The 24,766-nt window shown below is 40.9% G+C and overlaps 1 protein-coding gene across 1 annotated transcript in view; it reads right to left on the bottom strand.

Annotated features, from left to right (window-relative positions):
* Positions 1-22,358, bottom strand: part of eys (eyes shut homolog) — a 142,780-nt gene extending 120,422 nt beyond the window's left edge. The window contains exons 1-6 of the mRNA XM_063874989.1: positions 22,212-22,358; positions 8,703-9,554; positions 8,019-8,135; positions 2,287-2,372; positions 1,261-1,388; positions 624-738 (exon numbers count right to left, since the gene is read on the bottom strand). Of these exons, the coding sequence (XP_063731059.1) occupies positions 624-738; positions 1,261-1,388; positions 2,287-2,372; positions 8,019-8,135; positions 8,703-9,444 (1,188 nt within the window). The 5' untranslated portion in view covers positions 9,445-9,554; positions 22,212-22,358. The remainder of the gene's footprint in view (positions 1-623; positions 739-1,260; positions 1,389-2,286; positions 2,373-8,018; positions 8,136-8,702; positions 9,555-22,211) is intronic.
* Positions 22,359-24,766: the final 2,408 nt, after the last annotated feature.

Here is a 24,766-nt window from a genome sequence, read left to right as displayed (position 1 = left end):
GGATTTTAGATTAAGAACATTCACAATGGCCTAATGGAACAAGACTGATGTAGAATAATTAGGAGCTATGGGGCATTAGGAGCAGTCTCAGGTGTTGTAATAAACGCAGACGTTGGAGGAGACTGAGCAATAGAAAGGCAAATTAGACCAGAAGCTGTCTGTTGGAGCAATACGTCTACATACTCACAGTAATCAATGGGTAAGAATTGGATTACTGCTGTCTGAAGACATTTTATGTAAGTGAAGTTATTCTCTGTTTTTTTAATTTCAACTAAGGACATGTTTTCTTTTTAATGAAGCCGATTTTATTTCAAAGACAGAGGTGTTAAATAGAACATTTATATCCTTGTGAAATCTGTAGTTTAAATGTGTATTTAATCAAAGAGAAACAAGCGTTGTAGCTGCCAGTTATCTAATTTAAGGATTGATCACTTTATACATTAACATAACAAATACACTTTGATTTTAACATATGTCTATCTGAATAAATATGTACTGTAGTATGAATCAGTCTGTCCTTATCAATGTGTTCACTTGATGTTCATACTGTTTTTTGGTGCAGCATGAGTCATATTTTGTGGCCGTAGAGTATTTAATTTCGACTGAAACATTGAATTACCTACCTGATACCCGCCAATTAAACTCAAGCACAATCCCTCATTCAGGCAGTTGATATTGAGCAGCCGGCAGTAGTCAATTATTTCTTCACAATTCTTCCCGGAAAACCCTCCCAGACATCTGTTAAGAGGAGGTCAGTGTCATCAGATCAATTCAGCCAAAGCCTTTAACACTAACAAGCCATATGTGTTTCTTTAACAAGATTTATTGAGTCATAATTTTGTTTTCTACATAACCTGTTTGTGATACAGACATGGGTGATTTATTAGCTGCAGATATATTTGAGTTTTTATGAACTGGATGGCCAAGAACAGGAAGTGGAGTTGGGATATTAACACAAATTAACATACAATCAAATCATAAATGACAATACTGTGAGTGAGATCAGTTCATTGTTGGTGGCGGTCTTAACGTAGGATACTTTGACAATGAATAATTTTCATCAGCCAACATTGAGACTTGAGATATGCCAGACAGGTTTGATAGGAGTCCTACAGATCTTAATTACAATGTCATTTTAATCACAATTCAACGTGGAAAACGGACCAATTTGTATCCCACTCTCACAGGGAAATTACCTTCCAGGCATCCGGGAAGGTAACAATGAAGAGTGGCCTCGAGTCAATCTATGTTATGCTTTACCTGCAGAAGTGATCATTCCCCCTTGACAAACAGGTGGCATTGTTGAGACAAAGTGATGGGCTGCACAGGTTCTGAAGCCTCCTGCATGCTGGGACCACAGCACCATCTGCACAGACACAATCAGAGGCCTGCACACAGAGACAAACATACCAAGTTTTTTATCCGCTTGGAAAACTGAGAGATTACACAACGTGGTGAGAACATCTTGCCTTGATTAACTCACATTAATATTTGTTACTGATCTCTTCAATGATATTTAAATGAATCTAAGTAGGCAAGTTAATAACGAGTTTTCATATGAGTTTAAGACACCATGAGAGGCTAATAAATGCTAAGGGTGTCGTAATTCAAAGGTAAAGAGATTTGCGTTTCACATTAAGCTTCTAGAAAAATACCTATGTCAGGCTGCAGCCATATCAGCCATTATTTTTGATAAATGTCTCTTGTAGACTGCTGTACTCTAGTACTCTGAATGTGCTGTGAAAACATGCAGTGCAATTGACAAACAGTAATGAACAAAACAAAGGTCAGGTGAAGACAATTAAACCATTACTCTATTTACTGTGGTGTATCCTTGGGAACATTAGAAACACCACAGCCTTTGCAAAATGTATGACCGCAATGGCATTTCTAGTAAAAGGTGAAAATTGCAGCAGGCATGTAATTGCAAAAAGGTTTTGACGAGAGGCATTTCAAACTGGCACTTAAACATGCGCTGGGTCATTCAATCAAAATACTAGAGGAAGCAAGCTTTCATTCCCCGAGCTCATCTTCAGCAGGAAATATTAATTGCTGTTGCAGCCTTCAAAATGAGGCTATTTGATCTTGTTTCAAGGCAGTATATTCATTTTCATATGTCATTTCTAGTTTATCTCCTACCGAGATGAAACCAATAGGGGAAATTAAAATCCTCACACGCTCCCCTGCAGTGCAGAGTTGTTCCTCCTGACATGCATGTAACATGCAATCGAACACCACTCTGGATTCGCAGGTGACGCCCCCAAATCGTTCTGGACAATGACAAATAAATCCTTTGGGGGTGCGCTCACAAACGCCGCCATTTCTGCATGGATTTGGATCACAGGGGCCTCTCCTCTTCTCACAAGGGGGGCCTGCAAGGAAGAAACAAAATGAGAGCACTTGTATTTAGATTGTGGAAACCGTATTTTTCGTTAAGGCACTATAGTGTATCAAAGCCTGTCACCTGATGTGGCCCGACACACGTTTACCACACTCTAAGTTTAAACCAAGTGGTGAACATGGGAAGGAACATGGAGCAGTTATGAAATAGGTTTATATCACTTTCAAGTTTTTGCCTGGAAAAACATGACTGAAATGACTCATTACCCTCAGAAGAAGGGCTGACTGACGTGTTTTATCAATGATTACACAAAACGGGGGCATGTGGCTACTTCTCAACGTAAATAACGTAAAAGCAAGACCAAGTGTATCTAGCATCGTTGCTTCAGAAGTCTATGGTGGCCTCTGATTGATGATGTTTACCACTAAACTAACCACGTCTAATTGACCATCCAGATAACATCCTACTGAAGCTAACAAACCACACCAACTGGAAAATAATCAATACCAGGAACCAGTAGTTATCCAGCACATGGAAAAATACAGAAGAATATATATAAGACACTAACTAGGATAACTACAGTTCTTTAGATCGTGATGCTGAACAGTATTGTTATGGTTGTTCAAGACAAGTCATTATTAGAGAACACTATTTCATTTGAACCTCAGGACACAAAATATGAAGTGAACAGGATGGCAAATATTCTGAAAAGCTTACAGAACAAATCATTATGTTGGGTTCACCTAAAAATGAACAGTTTTCTCTGTCAGCTAAAAACAGGGTGTTGATTGTGTGCCCCTGTGTTTATCCTGCTTAGTGCTTGTGACGGAAAATTGGCTCCACCTCAGGTTGTTGTGTTTCATGCTGTGAGCGTGTGTATTAAAGTGTGTGTTAGCACATCACAGGAGGATTGGTTGGTCTGCAGCTGTCATACCGGGAAGTCAGGTCTAGTGTAACATTGATATATAAATGAGTACCTTGGTCAGCACCATGATCGTGAATGGTAGTTTGCTGTAAATACTGTCAACTCGCAAAGTTATAAAATGATGTGTGGTTCAGTTACCCCATGATTTTGCCAATATACACTATTATTTTAAATATGCATTTCATTTGTTTGACAATATAGATCCCTCTTGTGAAAAATGGCATCAAACACCTGCAAACCATCTGCACATGCTTTGGTCATGTACGTCTCTGCACAACTACTGGACTTCAATTTTCCGTACTTTGTCCGAGGTAACTGGGACGCTTACAGAGCCTAATGCCATTACTGCAGTATGTGGCACCCCCAACCTGCCTTTGCCTAGGCTCAAAGCAGACCTTATAGCCTTTGCAACATTACTAGCAAGATGTCTTATTCTAACAAGATGGAAATCACCAACACCACCTTCCCAAACTATGTGGATAAGAGACATTTTAATAATCTACAGCTCGAAAAAAATCTGTCATATACGTATGGAGAGTGCTTTACTCATTTAGTTAAAACATTTTCATTTATTTGTATTCCTACCTGAACAGAATGAGGTTATGTGTTTGTTTGTATTTTCTTGTGTGACCAAGTCTACTGTTTGTCTTGTTGTTGTTGTTGTGGTAATGTATCATATATCAAATGATCTGCATAACTGTAATGTGACACTGTCAATCACAACGCTCTGTCATCCCTGTTCATTTGTGTACAAAAATCATAAACAGAATGTGTAAACTTCCTCTTTTTTTAAATATGCATTTCATTTTATTTGATCATGTTAAAATAATCTTTTTCTATTGTTAAGTTGGAATAGACAACACATTGCATATCAATAGGAAGTTATGTTGATTGCACGATGTAAACTCCATCAGCGTTTAGATTGGTTCACTTTAAGCCTCAGGTTGACTTCATTCATGATTTTCCATTTTCAAAAGGCTTTATTGTGAGAGACAGAGAGAGCATTTTGCTAAAAAGCGACTCAACAATATAGCCAACATTAGATATCCCCAGGTAGCAGAACAAAAGGAGTAACGTGAGCAGTGAAAACTCAACCGGGCCAGAAATATATGAAAAACATACGAACAGAAATTGCGTTTCAACCTCTGTTATTATCCTGTCCTCCATTATTATTAAACCATTTGGAACTGCTGTAATGGAAAAGTAATGGTCCTGCTTTCACAATTGTTTTAACACTTTTGTGTTTTATGTTGATCTGAGTCACTGCTTGACATAATTGAATGTAGAATTTTGCTTAAGAATAACTAAAACTTAAATTGCCTGTATGAGTACAGGTTATAGTCAGCCAATTACATCATCTGGTTTCATGTGGCTATATGTGCAGAACACTAAAGATCTCCCAAAGTGGGTTGCGGTATTCCATTAAACATGTTTGCTGTATTACTGTATATTATTAGCATATATATTTTGTGACTGATGTACAAAGCATACAATATTTTTGATTTATTAAAATGCCTACAAGTTAATGACAAAACGCTGCAATTATTATTGCTGCTTTAACCACAACAATCTTCTATAATCATTAACACCAAGTACATTAATAAAAAGGAAGTCATCATAACGATGTATAAGTGATTTTTCACTGAACTGTAAACTAAGCAGTCAGAGCTGCAGCCTGCTTCAAAAGCATCTTCTAAGATAAAGTAATTCAGAACTAAGCTGTAGTCAGTAGTTTCCAAAAACTGCAGGACTGCAATCACCAGCAGCTGAACAACCAGTGTCGGGGTAAAGCCGCAGTGACATTGTATGCAAAGGATAAAATGAGACTGAATTCCCTGCAGGTTCAAGGTGAATCAAATTTGATGTTATTCCCTGGTGAGGGTTTTCATTTTTGTGTTCCTCACAGGTGCCTACACATTTATCTTTCCAGTGACTCTTTCTTTGCATATTTTCTTTAATCCCCCTGCTGATACAAGTGCTCATGTCCCAGAGGCTCCTCATAGCCTCCTCTGTGGGCATCAATCTTACTCTGTATAACTTCAGAGTTAGCTTTTTCTTCAACTTATTTCACCCCAGAAATGTTCACAACCACACTAATAAAAGTTGCTAAAATACTTAGTAGCATAGTATGTTAAGGAACACGTTCATCAACCACAAATACATGACAGAGATAATGGTTGGAGCATTCAAGGGAGATACACGTGTTTTGCATGGTTTAATAGATTTTGAATCATTTGTATTTGTGCTGGCAAACATAACTGTTCATCTCTAACACATTATGGCAGTGATTATGGACTGCAGCAATCTAAAATTATACATAAAGAAAACAACATCTTGTCAGCATCTAATTAAATAGATTAAGAAGGGTAATAACTGTAATATAGTCCAAACTAAACTTTAAAAATATGATATCGCCACACACAAGATAAAAAAAACCAAAAAAAATGAACACCTTATATCAAATGGAAATGGCCCTATGAAGATTGCTAATACCTTGCAACAATCACCCTGGAGACAGTGCAAAGGAGAGTCAAATCAAAAGAAAATCTCATTTGAAACGTCCCATGAGTTCCGCTCATTATTCTGTGCGCATAGACTTTGGCCTTTGAGGGCAGCCAGCGCTGGAGCAGCCACTAACTTCCAGTTGATTAATGAGGCAACTACAGCAGGGAGGTAGAGGCAGCACAAGCTCCACAGAACTCCCAAGAAGCTGATGGGACAGCAGGACACCATGACTATGCCAAAGCACCCAGTGGAGTCTGCTTACTTGAGAGAGTAGCAGCAATTAAAGGAAATTAGATGAAAGCTGCAAAGGCACAGGGTGCATGCAACTCACCGATTTGTTTCTGATGTGAATCATTTGCAATACAAATTAAAAAACAGACAGGGGCAGAAGTGTTTACAATGCCACCTGTTTTGATTGTTTTTCACAAAATGTCATCAGACATCAGTTGTTTATTACAAAAGACATGTTTGTGTTTTTTATTAAACTGATGCTCAAGATAGACAATTTGCAGTCATGAGCAGCAAGTGAAGAATACAATTAAAGTTGAAGGGATGTCATTTTCTAAGGGAACTATGTGAATGTGAGAACACGATGTAAAACATAAATGAGGGGAAATTCATTTCCAATTTGTTATGACAATACATTCAATCGGGTAGATTAATGTTACCTTGATATTAAATAAACCTACACTATTTGTTGAAAGCAATGTATGACCATCATCTTATTTAAATATCAGCATTCAACTCAGCCTTCATTTGGTATTCCCTGCATCAAGAGTTAGAATGTAAAGTATAATTGCTGCCTTTCACATTCAGATATTTTTTCTTGTCATTATAAATCTTAAATACAGGCCCCGGCCGTGGCGCAACTGGCTTGGACACCCGCACCGTACGCCGGCGACCCGGGTTTGATTCCCGACCCGTGGTCCTTTCCGGATCCCATCCCGACTCTCTCTCCCACTTTCCTGTCACTCTCCACTGTCCTATCGGATTAAAGGCAAAAATCCCCCCAAAAATATCTAAAAAAAATAATAAAATAAAATAAATAAATCTTAAATACATTCAGAGTCGTTATAAAACAGTTGAACGCGGCTGGAGCACCTGAACTGTACTTTGCCTTTCTACTGTACAGATTCAAAAGGCTTCCTGTACTAGCAGACATAACAGTAGTAAGTAACATTGAAACCTCTTATCCACAAATAATAAGCAGGAAGCATGGGCTGGACTTGAAAAGGCAAAGCAATGACACTTCAAAAATACAGCAAAGACAAATTGAGCTCCAAACAAAACAATGAATCAATGTGAACAGCCACCTGGAGTTTTTACTCCGGAAAGTTCAATGCAAGCTTGTTTTAACTGAAGACAGTGAGTTCCAGGGCAACCGCAAAAGTACAGAGGTCTTGTAACCCACTTGTGTCTTCTACAGATTAACCTAAGTGTATGTTAGTAGAGTAAATGAGGTCCATTACCTAAATACTGTGTGAAGTAGTGTTGTAATAAACACTCTCAGCGGAACACAAGTGCCAAGCAATGCTCACACAAAAGCCTCCAGCAAGTTATCTAAGTAACATGGCAAGGAACATAACGTGGCTGCTAAGAGAAAGATATGTGACAATTTGCCGTTTATAAATCGTTTAATGGGAGAGGCATTAGCATACAATAGCCTTGACTTGGCTGAAGCTTATTTCCTCCAATGCCACAAGCAAGAGTCACAGAGAGTTAAAAGAAATAAGAGAGAATATAAAGCTGTTCTGAAGAGCTGTTTGTATTTTTGCCCTTGCGCTCTTCTTCCTAGCAGGCTTCAACACTTTGACCAGTATCAAAGTTGGGATTTAATAGTCTCAGCAGAAACAATACACAATAAATTACATTTTAATTGATTGCTGTAAACCTTTTGTTTTACCAACTGTGACACGCTCAGTTTAGCAGCAGCTTTTTACAACTGCAAGGTCGTAATACGAGGTATTTGATTTGAAGTGGCCGCTTCATATATTATGACAAATATCAGGTGGGATCAGGTTCAAAGCCGTTGAATGATGTTTTTGCTTTAACATGTTCTAAAGATGGTTGCCCCTTTGACATAATTGACAAGGTAGTGCTTATGGAACTGAGATTCAAATAAATTAAAATACTGATTAGCTATCTTTGCATGTGAGGGATCAAAGCTGTATCATTCCATTCAATGTATGGTTTCATGGTCAAAGTCACATACACCTTAAACCAACCAACTGAATAAGAGTTGCTTACCAGAGGATCCTGTGTCACAGATGCATTTAAAGGATGCAGGCGACCCTTGAACGCATGTCCCATTTTCACAAATTCTGTCACAGTTTTCTTTTCCAGTGATTTCAGAGCAGTTCACCCCTAAAACAAATGGCAAGTTAGTTGAGTACAACAAAGGAACACACATACAGATTTAGACATCAAAAGATATGCCTGGGTCATTTAGTTCATGGGGATATACAAAAGCTATAGATGATGGTATTTATTTGGAAATTTGGTTGAAAAACTGAAAACTAAATGAGAGCTATAGATTATATTGCTGCAGTACATGTTGGCAGCAAAGAGACTAAGAAAGTTGTCATTTGGAATGCAAGCTGTTTTAATATTAATTCTGTTTGCGTTAGATCTGTTGGGGACATGCTGAATGACATTAACTTGACGTAGAAATATTTGATTGAAAAGTCAGGGTAAGGTTTTTTCCATATAATTTCTGTAGACACAACTAACTTGGACAAATGCATCAATTAGATTATACAACATTTAAAAGTGTTTGGTTACTCTGATGTAGGGTAACAAATAATATATGATTTCAAGCATATTCATTGCACAAGATATGCAAAAATTAACAGGGGGATTTAAATCTCAGCAGTTTTGAATCCAATTTTAAAAAGTTACAAGAGCTCAGGAGGTGTTATCAGTGGTGCTTACCTGTAAAATGTGGAGGACACAGACATTTATATGTTCTGTGGTTTGGATCTGTGGATCCATTGCTCAAACAGACTCCTTTGTTTTCACATGGGTTATCCAAACAGGCATCAGACTTTTCACAAAAACTCCCAGAGTAGTGGTGGTGGCATCGACAGCGGTATGCACCATCCCGGAGGTCTGTTTGACAAACACCGCTCCCCGAACAAAGCCGAAGCAGAGGAGAACCCTGACAAAGTTGCGTTTTAACAGACACGTTGAGCCGTAGGCCAAGCTGGCACAGCTGCGTTTCTCCCTCATGCAGAGCGATGAAGTAATGATGACCCGGGACCAACCACGTGGCCTCAACTTGCTCTGTTCCATTTATAGTGTGGGGGAAAAGAAACTGATCTTTTTTTTGCCCATTTGTTGAACAGCTCTCAAAGTTTTCTTTTGACACATTGAGGAGTGTGAAGCCGTATGACTTCAGTGTTTCATCAGCAGACATCAGCAGTTTGTCTCCATGTTGCAGCTCAAGTGGGCAGATCTGTGGGAAGCTGACAGGGGTAGTTGACTCCTTTCCCCCCAGTGAATCCCAACACTCAGAAACGCTCCTACATATGTTTCCTACGAGGGTCCAATTGACTTGGATTGCGTGTTGTTTAGGGTGCCATTCAAGTGAAGCGTGTCTGTCGCAAACCGCTTGGCATTGGATCACATGGACGGCCACAAAGACAGCAATCGAGTGAAGCAATGATGGACCCATGTTTCCACCAACTTCCTATTCAATGCAGGTCAGCCTGGGAGTCTGAATCTCAAATTCTGTCATCTGTAGAATGGATGAGGTAGATGTGATGTGTGGTTCTTCATGAGATGCTGTGACAATGTCTATGAGAAAAGCACACAATGGTAATAGCCTGAGAAAAAAAAAATTGGGATTAATGAAAAGGAAGTGGATTTTCACACAATTTTTTCTCTAATGTTCTGTTATTTCTAAAACTTTAAACTTGATAAAAGCACAAGCACCGTCATAAACACGTATTTTTTTGTAGCATAAATATTTTCTTCCTCTTTTCAATTCGACTTTTGATTTCGGCAAGTGTAGCATAGCTGTCATAATCATATGCAGTGCTGCTGACCACCAAGTGTGTCACAGCAGCCTCAGCCTCCTTGAGGTTTCTACAGAGACTGACAATGTCAGATAAAATATTCTCTCTTTGCTGTCGGTGCCTGGTACCTCAGTGTCACGCAGAGCGATGAGTTTAAGCAGACAGCATTGTCTTTCTCCCTCTAGCCCTTTTCATCCGTGTACACAAGATAATACAACAAAGTAGAGAAGGCTCCCCGCAAGACAAAAACTCCTTGATCTCCTCAGAAGGGTTGATATGAATAACTGCATGGTGATAAGTAATAACATGCTGAATATGGAAAACTAATATCAATAAAAGGAGGAGTGGTGTGTCATGATGAAGTCAATGAGTTTGCAAGTATTGTCATGAAGACGTGTGGGCACCCAGAACACCTCTTTTACACAAGAAGAGGTTGACTATTATGTTTCACTGAAAGAATCAGAAAGCTCACACCCGATATCTGAGGAAAAACATAATTGAAATTCAAATAAAGAAGAGAAAACGTGTGTGTTTGTTTTTGTATGTAGTAATGTATTCAAAATGCGTTATAAGGAGCAGTGGAGGAATGCATTGCACTAGTCATTTGTTGATCTATTTTTACCATACTTTTATTGAAAACCGCTTTAAACACCTTTTTTTTATATTTACGATGAATACAATGACTTTGTCTTCAGAATCAGAATCAAGTTTTTTGCCAGCCACGTTGTTATGCCCCTGTCGTTTTTTGTTAGAAACACTGTTCAGTGTCATTTGTTTACTTTGGTTAACATAGCAACTCAGACGTAGTGCATGCTGGGAGATGTGCAGTGATTAGCTACGGTTGTGTGAGCCGTGCTGTCTTCAGTTCTTCCGTCACACAGCTATTCTTTCTCCCTCTTCGCTAAAGCAACGTCTGTGAATATATGTTTACACTAACCTATCGAGCAGTGCTGAGTTTGTGTGAGCATTAAAGACTGTTAGCATTTTGATTGTGTAGCTAAACTGAATTAGCTCTATATTTTACTACTGCCGGGTGACAGATTATATTGTTTATAATAATGCGGATATTTTGCTGTATTTTCAGTTTCACAAGGTTCTCAGTAAAACTTCATGGAATCAATCACATGCGTCCTGGAGATTATTGGGAGTGTTTATGCTGATTGGGAACGTAGCCCATGACAGTGAAAAGACGGCAACACAGCTAACGGGGGCTACGAGGATCGCTTCCTACGGAGCTACACCACATCAAGAGATAAGCGGCTAACACTACAGCTTCCAGACAGCTTCACGCTAGCTTCTTTCTCTTGATATTGACTCAACGCTGATTCGCAATGTCACAACGTAGCAACAGTAGCAAAGGAAATAAAGACGACTCTCAGTCTATACACTCAAGGAGCAGTCGCTCATCTGGTTCATCGTCTAGCTCAAAAATTAGCATAGTCATCATCAAGGCTAAGGCAAAAGCTGAAGCAGCGCAAGCTAGAGCAGCACATTCGGAAAAAGAAATTGAACTGAAAGTGGAGCAAGCACGTATTCAAGCCAATCTTGATGCATTAACTGAAGAAAAGAAAAAGACGCCGCCATAGCAGAGGCGAATACTCTCATGGCTGGTTTATTAGACATGGGCTTTGAAGTACGCAGTGAGGCTAGTGACAGGGACCCCCAGTTTATCAAACACCAGCGCACAGCCACCTACGTGTCAGAGCAAGACAGCCTATACAACATTAGGCCATCAGGCCCAATAGAGGGTAACAACGCTCCTCCAACACTCCACACACTCAAAGAAAGCCAAACTCAAGCTGCTGCTTCCTCTGCCATCACACCTCACCACTCTCCTCAGGCTCCCCAGACAAGCGGGGCACCAGTACAACAAAGCTTCAAGCAGTCTCCGCACTCCACTCCAGCTCCTCAGCCTAGTGGAATACCTCCACCGGACCATCAGACCTTCAATCAGCATTGCCCATTTCCTATGTACCTGCCTGTTCATGGGACGCCTTACAGAACCAGCCACGACTACTCATCAACCAGTGGAGACCTTGTTAGATATCTTGCCCGCAACCGTCTGGTGACGTCAGGTCTCAACCCGTACGATGACCAGCCAATGAACTATTGGGCCTGGAAAACATCATTCGGAAATACTATCGCCGGTCTAGACCAGTCTGCTGCAGAAGAACTCGACCTCCTAACCAAGTATTTGGGAAAAGAGTCAGCAGAACAGGTAAGAAGAATAAAAGCAGTCAACATCAAGAGGGAGCATGGCGTGGGAGCGTCTCGATGAACTATTTGGCTCACCAGAGGTCGTCGAACAGGCTCTGTTCAACAAACTGGAAAACTTTCCAAAGGTCACAACAAAAGATCCACAGAGTCTCCGGGATCTAGCTGACCTGTTGTCAGAACTACAGGCCGCCAAGGAAGATGGCTTCCTCACAGGCTTGGCATATTTGGACACCTCTAGAGGAATTAAGCCCATTATTGAGAAACTCCCATACAACTTACAAGAGAAGTGGCTATACTTTGGAACAAGATACAAACGTGAACATTCTGTCAGCTTCCCACCTTTCTTTGTACTGGTAGACTTCATCTACACAGAGGCAAAGGCTCGTGCAGACCCAGGCTTTAACCTCTTCATGCAAGCTCCAACAGAGAAAAAGAGCAAATGGGAGAGGCCCACAAAGACATCTGTATATGTTCATAAGACACAGGTCTCAGGAACAACCAAGTATGAGCCTAAAGGAGCTAGGGAACGAATTGACCCAAAAGAACATTGCCCCCTACACCAAAAGCCTCACCCTCTAAGAAAATGCAGAGGCTTTCGTGAAAAGAGCATAGAGGATCGCAAGCAGCTCTTGAAAGAACACTACAACTGCTTTCGCTGTTGCTCTTCGGCAGAACATCTCGCAAGGAACTGCACTGCTGAGATAAAATGTACAGAGTGTGAGAGCACTGCTCATGCGACTGCACTACACCCCAACCAACCTACCTGGAGATCTAAGTCGTTCCCTCCCACTTCAAAGGACAGCGGGGAGGAGGACAAAGCGGATGACCAGGAGGTCAAGTCGACATGCACACAAGTATGCGGGGAAGGTCTAAGCGCCAGAGCATGTGCCAAGATCTGCCTTGTCAGTGTTTTTCCAAATGGATGCAGAGAGGCCTCCAAGCGGATGTATGCCATACTGGACGAACAGAGTAATCGGTCCCTCGCTCGGTCTGAGTTCTTCGATGTCTTTGAGATCTCCGGATGCTCCTACTCATACACACTCAAGACTTGTGCGGGACGTACAGAGACAGCGGGGAGGAGAGCCAGTGGTTACACTATCGAGCCAGTGGACAAGCAACTGAGCATTCCTCTGCCCACACTCCTCGAGTGCAACCAAATCCCTAACGTCCGTGCTGAGATCCCTACCCCGGATGCAGCATACCACCATGCTCACCTGAAACGTATAGCTGGCAAAATACCATCTCTCGATCCAGATGCCAAGATACTCCTCCTATTGGGCAGGGACATCTTGCAGGTTCACAAGGTTCGAGAGCAGATAAGCGGCCCAGGAAATGCACCGTTCGCTCAAAGGCTTGACCTAGGATGGGTCGTCATCAGTGACGTTTGCCTCACGCTCACAGACCACTGGAGGCGAGAAGCTACAAAACAGCCAACTTAGAGTACGGTCGCACAAGCCATCTCCAACCATGCAACAACAAGATCACAGTCAAAGAGACGTTCCGTCAAGCACCTAAACATCTGGCATTAAACCCCACGTATGGCTCAGCGACATTCATTCGAGGCAGCCTGGGACAAACCATCTTCGCACGTACTCCTGACGACCACAGACTTGCTCCATCCATAGAAGATTTGAAGTTTCTTCAGATAATGGACGCTGAATGCCACCAGGACAGCTCCAAAAGTTGGGTTGCACCTTTACCTTTTCGGTCGCCAAGGCAGCGGCTGCCCAACAACAGGAAACAGGCTCTCGACCGTCTTGTATCACTCCACCGCTCACTGGAAAAACGGCCGCAGATGAAAGCCCACTTCCTAGAGTTTATGGAGAAGATGCTTAAGAGAGCGCATGCAGAGGTTGCCCCGCCAACAAAACCTGAACAGGAGAGCTGGTACCTGCCCCTGTTCGGCGTGTATCATCCCAGGAAGCCAGATAAGATCCGCGTGGTCTTCGACAGCAGCGCATCGTGTGGAGGAGTATTGCTCAACGATGTTTTGCTCACTGGCCCCGACCTTAATAATAGCCTACTAGGCATTCTCATGAGGTTCAGGAAGGAACAAGTAGCAATCACTGCTGACATCGAGCACATGTTCCACTGCTTTGTCGTACAGGAGGACCACCGGGACTTTCTCCGCTTCCTGTGGTATAGGAACAACGACCTCAACTCTGATATTGTGGACTACAGGATGCGAGTCCACCTATTTGGGAACAGCCCTTCACCTGCCGTTGCCGCGTACGGTTTGCGACGGGCAGCTAAGGAAGCAGAGGCCGACTATGGCAGCGACGCAAAAAGATTCATTGACCGTGAGTTCTATGTTGACGATGCTTTAAAGTCCTTTAGCACCGAGGAAGAAGCCATCAGTGTCCTTGGGCGAGCACAGAAGATGCTTGCAGCTTCTAACCTCAGACTGCACAAAATTGCGTCAAATCGGCTTGCCGTCATCGAAGCATTCCCATCCAAAGATCGTTCCAACGATGTCAACAGCCTAGATCTCTTCGTCGATGACTTGCCTATCCAACGTAGCCTTGGATTGTTCTGGAACATGCGCAACGACACCTTCACGTTTCAGATTGAAGATGACAAGAAGCCGTTCACCCGCAGAGGGGTACTCTCGACAGTGAATAGCCTCTATGACCCTTTAGGGTTCCTCGCACCCATCACGGTTCACGGAAGACTGATACTCAGAGAACTCACCACACAAGCAGAAGATTGGGACTCGCCTCTACCCAAAGACATGGATTGATTGAGTGGACCAGATGGAAAGAGTCACTCCAAGACCTAGAGGGGCTCCAAATACCACGCCCTTATACGTCCTTCTCCACTGCAGGGGCACTAAGAAGAGAACTCTGTGTCTTTGCAGACGCATCAGTTAAAGCAATCGGCCGCCGTATTTTGGAGTGCATGTTGCTGGACCAGAAGAGGTCTCGTTTAACACATGAGGTTCTGACTATACTCATGGCCGAGGTAGCTGCAATCATGAATGCCAGGCCGCTCATCCCAGTTTCATCGGACCCGGAATCACCTCTCATCCTCACACCAGCAATGCTTCTGACCCTCAAGACAGGCTCTGCGCCTCCTCCTCCACCAGGCAGCTTTGAGGAAACGATCTCTTCAGAGAGGAGTGGAAGCAAGTTCAGGGCCTGGCAGATATGTTTTGGAACAGGTGGAAACAGGAATACCTCAAAACATTGCAGCTTCGGCATAAGTGGCAAGGAAAACGGCCGAGCCTCCAAGAAGGAGACATAGTTCTCCTGAAAGACAAGCAGGCCAAAAGAAATGAATGGCCCATGGGCATCATCACGAAAACCTTTCCAGGAGAAGATGGATTGGTGCGGAAAGTCGAAGCTGAAATCGTCAAGGATGGAGCCAAGAAGACCTTCTTTCGCCCCATTACAGAAGTAGTTCTGCATCTTCCCCAAAGACTGATTCTGTTCGTTAATGTGGGCTCTTTAAAGACCCCAAGCGGGGAGTGTTATGCCCCTGTCGTTTTTTGTTACAAACACTGTTCAGTGTCATTTGTTTACTTTGGTTACCATAGCAACTCAGACGTAGTGCATGCTGGGAGATAGGCTAAGAAGCCGGTTTCTCAGCGCAGTGATCAGCTACGGTTGTGTGAGCCGTGCCGTCTTCAGTTCTACCGTCACACAGCTATTCTTTCTCCCTCTTCGCTAAAGCAACGTCTGTGAGTATATGTTTACACTAACCTATCGAGCAGTGCTGAGTTTGTGTGAGGCATTAAAGACTGTTAGCATTTTGATTGTGTAGCTAAACTGAATTAGCTCTATATTTTACTACTGCCGGATGACAGATTATAATGTTTATAATAATGCGGATATTTTACTGTATTTTCAGTTTCACAAGATTCTCAGTAAAACTTCATGGAATCAATCACATGCGTCCTGGAGATTATTGGGAGTGTTTATGCTGATTGGGAACGTAGCCTATGACACACGTTTACCCATACAGTACAAAGAATCTGCTTTGGTGTATGGTATTATGTGTAATGGCTCACTTGTTGTGAAAAACCATCATTTCACCCCAGGCTGTCAGTATAGTCTACTTAATTGCCTGTCTGTTTGTTCTAGGAAGGAAAAACGCAACACTGTACAATACAAATTGACTCTTTTTTTTTTTTTAAATCAGCAAGGCTGGTTGTTCAACCTGCTACATTTATTTATTCTTTCACCTCTTCAGTTTCTAAAAAAAATGTGATCCAAATAAAGTCAATACCATAATGATTATGAGAGAGATATATTAAGTAATACAAAAAACAACCACCTACATTTGATGTTTCAACCTTCATGACTAGTTTGACAAATGTAGGTTGTATTTTACCTCATTTTGAAACCAGAAACAATATTCCTTCAATATAGCTGAAACATACTTTGTGATTTAAGGATCCACATTTCACAGAGATGTCTCTCATATTATTTTATATTAAACAATTCCAATAACAACAATTTAAAACATTCCAGCAGCTCTGGAGGTATATTAGATATTAGGTAAGAGAAAACAGATCAATGCCACTGTATTACAAACACAACAAAGGTCATTTTAACTAGTCTATTTCTTCTGAAATGTGTCCATAGTAAGATTTTAAATAGCAACTCAAAAGAACATAAATCGACCACACAGCAAGGGTGGGATTATATGTTCCTAAACTCTGCCTTGGAAACATAAAAATAAAGCTATTAAAATGTGTTTCTTCCAGCAACTCTTTGCCACTCAGGATAAAGAAAGTAGTCTATAGTTATTTCATAAAACACAAAACCTCACGTAACATGCACATCTCTATCAGCATATTAGCCGCCTCGCACTAAGTTATGTTCTGCTCAAAGTTTTCCACACTTTAGAATGCTATTAAAACAGAAACACAACTCCAAATAAATGCCAATGTATCTCCATCTCTGCTTGATGTGTAAATAAGCAACCCAACATTTTCCTCAACGTTTCACTGGTGTTACAGTTTGATGCGCTTCCCCAAATTGTCCAATACAGGTTGAACCCAGGGAGCCTCCTTCAGATTCAAACCAGTGTCTAACTCAATGTCCAAGGCAAGATAGGCAGCAAAAGTGACAAACAAAGAAAAACTGACATAATAAAATATGGCACATGTTCAAAACTAAACAGAAATGTAATAAAAATATCATACAGTTGTCAAAAATACATTAGTAAAACTATTAACTAATTGAAAAGACTTATATCTAATTATAAAATGCCCCAAAACAGTGACTACCAGAACAGTTGCAGCAGCTAAAGGTAGAATTTTGTGGCAGTTGCATTGAATTACACCGGCTTTCTATATCACCCGCAATGCACCTAGACAGGAGGCAGTGGTGCTGGTAGTAGTTGCCACAATTCAATAATGTTATGATGGATTTAGACCTTTTCTATTAACCATATAAGACCTTGGTCACCATGACGGCAATGCTGTCTCACCGAGATCTGTAATCCAAAACTGGAGCAGAGAGACAGCTGTGGTAAAAAGACCATCACATATCACCACGCATGTGACAGCAAACTGGCAACGTCAACAAGCAGCATGAGTAATGGAAGGATGCTAGAAGAAACACTGTAGCCAAGGATGAAAAATGTAGGTGGAAAAACTGCCTTGTTTTCCAGTTCCAAATGTTCACAGATATGCACTAAAGCCTCACACATGCAAAGCTCAGTGGTTTAAATTCTAGTCAATACATTTGATCCCAATATTGATTTTTCAGCACCTCTAATACAATTTGTTTCAGTACAATCCAAAGAGATACACCTAGAGGCTGTTTCGGCTCCAAACAGTCTGCATGATGAATGCAATTTAGACCCTAAAAGCACATTCATCCTTCTTAATTGTGCAACAGTTCAAATTCATTTAATCTGAATTTTATTCAATACTAATTCTTACCATTACAGCAATCTATACTGTTGGCCTCTCCTCAGATAAACAGACCCAAAGATTTTCTGGGATATTAAGATGCCTTAAAGGTATTGATCGGATAGGATTAAACTGCGGGCCCCTCACTCGAGTGGTTCAAGTAATAAGGGCCGTGGGGTCAGAAGCAAGGTCTTATTTGTGGGGGGGTCAACCAATTGTCTCACACAACCAACTGCTTTCATTATAGCTCAGGTTCACCTACATTTTAGGATGCCAATCACGCTGGTGTGTAGAGGGCAATGGATCAAGGGAGCTGTGTAAATCCTCGCTTGACTGATGACACCAAGAGGACACAACAAATTATCACATCAACCTCCTATAGTATGTCATACTACAACATATGGGCTAAACTACTGAAATATTTGCTCCCTTCATCAATTATGCGATGAACAGGAGGCGAATCATTGTTTCAGTTTGGTAAATTCGATCAGGGTCTTAAATGTGTATGCCTGCAAAAATTTTTTTCATCAAAAAACCTGGCTTAAAATTAAGTGAATGAATATTAATATTGAGCGAAGGCAAATTATCACATCATGTTAAAGATTTGTTTAAATGTAATCTTGTAAAATGTAGTTAATCCGTAGAATAAGCAGTTTTCACAGCAAACAAAAATACATATTATACAGGGCATTGTGACCTGTTCCACTTCATAACACTAGCTATAGGCAGCTAATGATAGATAATTACAACTATAAATGACAATATTTTCAAATCAAAGCAAATATCTCTTTTAGTTTTTTACCTTGGTATAAAATGTGGTATCCATCATCATGTAATTGACTGATTTTGGCATTGAATTTCTGTTAATGAGACATACTGTACCCACATGCAGCCCTTGGTAGTTGGGAGCGCTATTTGTCACTTCAAAATGACAATTCATCTTTGAATCATGAAAAGGAACAGCAGATAAAACGATCATTAGAAGAACAAATAAATAACTGCTTGCAGCGTGATAGGCTACATGTCATTATAGAATAAACACTAGACAAGCTATTTCACACAACAATGCATACAGAATACAGCTCAATCATAAACTAGACCACATCTCAAAACATTAGGTAACTTGCCCTCTAATGAGAAAAAAATACTTCCAATTTTTTCAACACAAGCAGCAAAGTTTGACTCATTAAGCCATCAGCGCAATGCGGAGATGGTAATGAAGACGTTAGCCAGTGAGTGAAGTGAAACTGCTAGTTACAGTAAAATGGCACTTATCCAGGTATAAGGAGACCCAGGTGTAAGTTGAGGAAAACACTCTTGAGATAAACCCTCCTTGTGTATGGTAACCGCTCATGATCATTTCCTTGATTCAGAACTTTTTAAATCCGGGCAGCTGCAGTCACTGAACGTTGTTGGTGTATTGTACTGTTTTGTGAGGACACTGCTCGTTTGCCTGCTCAGGGATAGGGGATGACTTCTCTGAAGATGATATTGGTGCATGTCAAATAAAGTAGAATAACTATAACAACTCAAATTGTAAGCTTTCTACACTGTATAAATATACTGCATTTCTGTCATGATTACTATTCCTCAAGAACATCAACAATAAAAGGGCCCTATTCTTCACCTCAATGAAGTTGCTGAAATGATTAAATCAGGAAGAGAAAGCAAATATCCCTCTAGCTAGCACTACAGATGTATGAGGTATGAGACAGACAGACTTTATGATGGCCATTACGCAGTCCACAGTGTTTTTTTAAACCTCACCAATAAATTGTCAGAGAAGGGAGAATCATTTCTCACCAGCATGCCAATTTATTCTGGAAGCCAAACAATCCTTTGGAAAGTTATATACGCCTGAAAACATCTGAAAGTAAAAACAGGCTTTAAATCAACTGGCACAGTACTCATTCCTCGGCCCATTCACCGTTAAGTTAACTGCTATTTCTGACAATAAAGACCGCGGTGATGGATTTGGTAGATGCTGTCACATTTCTGAGTAGGTTAGAGAAGAATGAGGTCAACTACCATCATCATTAAGTGTTTTGGGAATAAAGACGTGTTTCTGAACACATTTACAAATCAAAACGACTTCAGCTACAAGATTGATGTGGGACCAGAATCATTATCACTACTTGGTCATGTGAAACATAATAGTTACTCTGATTTCCTGCAGCTAAGCCTCAAAACCTATACAAATCTGTTTAGTTTTCCATGTTCAATCACCAGTGGGATTCCACTGAACAATACAGAGCTATTGATGTGAGTGCTGAGCCACTGGAGGACTGGTAAGCCAAACTGCAGCAGGCTGCTGGCCACAGCCGCTGCCGGACTGATCACTCGTGCTCCCTGGGTAGCTATCTGCATCAACACTAATCAGTTAGAACACTGATGAGCACCCCTGCCCTGCAACCCTGAAAACCAATCCCACATCAATTTTCTCACTCTAAATGCTCAGTAGTTGAAGCCAATGGAAAAACCAAATTCTACACAAAAAATGTCCGTATCATTAGTGAGCAGCTACTTATTTATTGGCTTGTGGCAAAAAGAGAATAATATTATTGTGAATTCTATCTCAGAAAGGTTACTAAAACAAGTTATGGTTAACATTTCCACCTTTACCTCCAGAAATATACATTTCTTTGTTCTTTTTCTTCCCTATAACCCCAAGGAGCATTTAAAAGTGCAACTGTGGGATGTTTCAAACACAGTAGTACCTCAAAGAAGTTATAACCCTGGGTTAAATTAGGCCAGAGCCAGCAGCAGCACAGATTCACCAGCGTGACTTCACCTCTATGAATTGCTCATTTTTGTTTGGGGCTATACCTTCATCAGTCACCAGCCCCCCTGTAGTATAGACTGCAGTGTTTCCTGTTTATTTGGTGCCCTGGAGGAGAACCTCAATAAAGCAAGGTTGTGCGTCTTTGTTTGTTTGTAACACTTGTACAGCGCTTGGGGGAATTGTGGTATAACCTATTTCAGCCACAGAGAGCCTTAAGAGCCCTGCATGAAAGAAATACTGCAGGTCTATGGTGCAGCATCGTCCCTTAATCATTAACCACTGCTAGATTAGCATTAGGATTTTCGCTCTCTAGTGAATAGGACGTTGTCTGAATTAAAAAGTTTCATTTAATGTTTTTTTATGTTCATCAACAATGAACAAGCTGCTCCTGGGTGTAAACAGGTGTTGCTGTTTGAGTTACAGAAGTTCCTCTCACTTCAATCAAGCAACAAAAAAAACAAAACAACACCAAACCCCCTACCCCTTGTTGGAAAGCTCTTGTGTACTCACACAGAAAATAATCAGACCTCTTTTGTTAAGATTTTTTTCCCCCACTTCTTTTTCTGTAATATAAACTGCAGCTCAACACAAACCAACACCTGCTGAATCTGAAAGTATCAGTATGTTTACCAGGTGAGAATAGAGCCACATGATAATGAGAATCCAGCAACGTGTTGTTACATTTTAATTGTATTTGGTGTAAGGTTTGGTCACCAAACGTAAAATGCAGAAAGTTACTCTATTATTATAAATTATGAAAGATGTATTTAAAAATACTCAATGGATTGTGAATCTTTGTGGATTATTGCAATTATGTTTGTGATTTCCTGGTTCCCTTTGATTTATAGTGCGGCTCTGATAAAATGACCGTTCAATCGAAAGGCTTATTACAAATGCCAGGAATACAATAACTTAAATTACAAGTCGGATGTTTTTCTTGGGAAAAGGTAGGGCATGTTTTACTGTTGTGCAGAATTTACATCATAGATTCTGTAATACAAATATGCAGAGTTTGATTGTTAATCACTTCTGGCAGTATTGGAGGAGGCCGTCTCATTCAGTCAGGCACTGAGGCCTTTATATCCACTCCTTCAGTTATGTACTGTATGTGTCTGATTTGAGGCTATGATTGAGCTTCTGTGTTACTGAACAGTGCAAAATAGTCAGTAAAACTATAGGTTACATCAGACCAGGTTCAGAATGGTCTAAACAAGTAAATCTTTACATCCCGTTGCAGGAGAGTCCACCTGCTGTCTGTTAGAGTGAGGGTGAAATAAGAGGCTGGCAAGCACTGCTGCTTCTCACACATTATAAAGCTGAAGCAGGCCTGCAGCCAAGGGGTTTGTACTAAACAAGAGCTTAGCATTAAACTGAGCCGACGCGTCTCTCTGCCCCCATTCTGCAAGGCCTCGGATTTACTACTACTGTATGGCCGGTAATCTGACTAGTAGGGTGCTCACATGGACCATCTGCCGCGACGTGCTGCTCGGTAAACGCACGTCTCTGCTGACTGACAGTTAATGTGAGGTTACATCGTGTGTGCCGGTAGGGTGCATGCTCACCATTAAGTTGAAAAGCTGGTCCGCCCTGGGACGGCGACTCGTAACATCATTTTGGAGTTTCTTATCAGAGCTGAGAAGTGTCTCTCTCTTGGGGATGTGACAGCTGAGGCGGTGTAAGCGCGCTCAGGAGGAGACATGTTGCTGAGGTAATGTGATCAGACTCTGAGTGAGGGTTGAAGGCGTGCCCGCGAGCCCCCGCCTGCAGAGGGGCCTTTGGGCTAGGGAGGGGGGGGCTACAGCCTGCCTGATTGATTATTTAATTACGCCTAACTAAATATTCATTAGCCAAGCAAAGTCATTATCTTGTGTAAACAACTGAAGCTCTCATAGGCAAGGAAAAAGATTGTATAGGTAACTGAGGGGTGAAATAAAAAACTGAAAAGAACAGCCTGACTGTCCTATAACTAGGAATGTACCGATGTAAACACTAAGAACCAACACTTTTTTAAACACTTTAATATATTTAATTTGTGGCTAGTCATATAGCAAATAAATACACATTACAGTAATACTCTGCCCTGCAGCACAAATGCTTTGACTGAGAATGAAATGGAGACAGCATTATCGGTAATGTTGCCATTCAGAAACTTGAATACTGTAGTAGGTCTTAAGGAGAGACCGGCTAAAATGCATTCATAAAGAGGGTAAATGCAGGTAGGCCATGCTGAGAGTATGGGAAAGAACGTTTGTGTTATTTGAACATTGAAGCATGTAAACATGTTTTTGTGGAAATCCAAAATGCAAGTATGAAACTGACAAGTAGCATGTCCTTTTGAATATTGGTGTAAATTCACAGTTCAATTCTTCTTAACATCCTCCTCGCCCCATCCTCCTCCTCCTCCTCCTCCTCCTCCTCCTACACAGGCAGCGAGAGGAGACTGATACCATTGTGGTATTGCATTGCATATATACCATATTTAATGTTTATATGCCCAAAGAATGTTTTGGCAGATTGTGCATGAAGCTTTTTTTGCAATGACCTACATCCCTTTCACATTTGCACCAGGGAGCTTCATTGCAATCAGTCTTGTACTGCTTGTTGCCGAGCAACAGTATAAGTAAGGGGTTAAGTGCCTTGCTCCAGGGACTATTCGGCAGTAGTTGCTGAGGGAGGGAAGAGTGTTGGCCGTTTACATTTTCCAGCCTAAATCCTTCCAGCTGGACAGGGATGCTACTTGGAGACTGTACATTCATTAGCCTGTTCCTCTGCCGCTAGCTAACACTGTCTGCCCAGGAAAATCATCTGAGAGTCAGTTTAGTTATTCAGAGAAACGTCTTTCATCCCACATATTTCATTTTTTTATGTCATTTGAAAACAATTCAAAATAAAGCACTGATTTTATGGGCACATGTCCAAAGCCCCAATATCATTATTTGACCCACTTTGAAGTCCCACCAGTGGAGAAACCCAGAGCGAGATGACAGATGTTCTCATAAAGGTCACTGGCTTCTGTTACTTTTTCCTTGATTGTTTGCTCACAGTAGGATTCACACATTTCATTTTTTACAAGTGGGTATTCCTCTGTGATTCGTGCCCTATACTCATTGTGCCCTCTACAAGCTTTCTCCCAAGAGAAGCTCTGCAAATAATAGTCTTGCCAGTAGTCAGTTTCAAGTAATTTCAGGATCAATTTTAAGATGACTGCTCTTATCAAAATACATCAGTATGAAGCACATGCCTGACCTTAAGATTTGACATATTCTATATTGTATGCTTATCCTGGTGAAAGACATTTAAGTTCTCAAATTTGGTTTGTTTCCCCACTGTGACCAGATTAACGAGCTGCCCTTTTGTTTGTAGCATTGGCCATATTTTCTCCAGCTTTAGGTATCTTCATTAGATGTAGAAATATTGACCTTCAGTGCTTTTACGAGGATGTATAACAGAGAAAAGCAAGCATTTATCTATATAGCTCCACAAACTATTCTCATCATGTCATATCCTCCTAAGGCAAGTCCATGGCTTGAGTTTTCTATTGCCTTTGAGTTGATATGTGAACAATCTGTTCAACATCTGATTCCTAATTCAATATGGTCAATTTAAAAAAACAGTAAAATACATTTTACAAACCATTGCAGCGAAATTGTGACTGCATGTGCATTATCTCTTTCTTAAAACCTGAACTAAAAAGAATTAAATGAAACAGAAGTAATTCCGCTAAGAATCTACCATATTCCATCAGCAGTAATTTCTGTTACTTTTTAGCACCTTGCTGTAGGTTAGAAAGTCTGTTGGCTTGAAGCACTTTCACTGTATGTGCTGACTCAACAACTTGTTAATCAAGTCCACAGTTATGCACACACAGTCAGCTGCATGGAGCCCGCTGAGAAATCCTTGGATCCCTCTTGAATATAGATATAATTAGATTGTTGCACAAGATCTTGCTGGCTGAATTATTAACTCTAGCGCACACTGTATATTCACTAAAAACAATGTAATATACGCTGAACTGTTCTCGCTAAACAATATGGCACTTAAGTATAAAACTAAGGTTTGGCGCTCAGATATGCAAACATTGCTATCTACATTGTGTGACTTGTTTTAAATGTAAATA

This window comes from Eleginops maclovinus, chromosome 22 (genome assembly GCF_036324505.1).
Source record: "Eleginops maclovinus isolate JMC-PN-2008 ecotype Puerto Natales chromosome 22, JC_Emac_rtc_rv5, whole genome shotgun sequence".
Taxonomy (NCBI): domain Eukaryota; kingdom Metazoa; phylum Chordata; class Actinopteri; order Perciformes; family Eleginopidae; genus Eleginops; species Eleginops maclovinus.
Note: the sequence above shows the minus strand (reverse complement) of the source record. Positions and strands in the feature narration are given on the sequence as shown.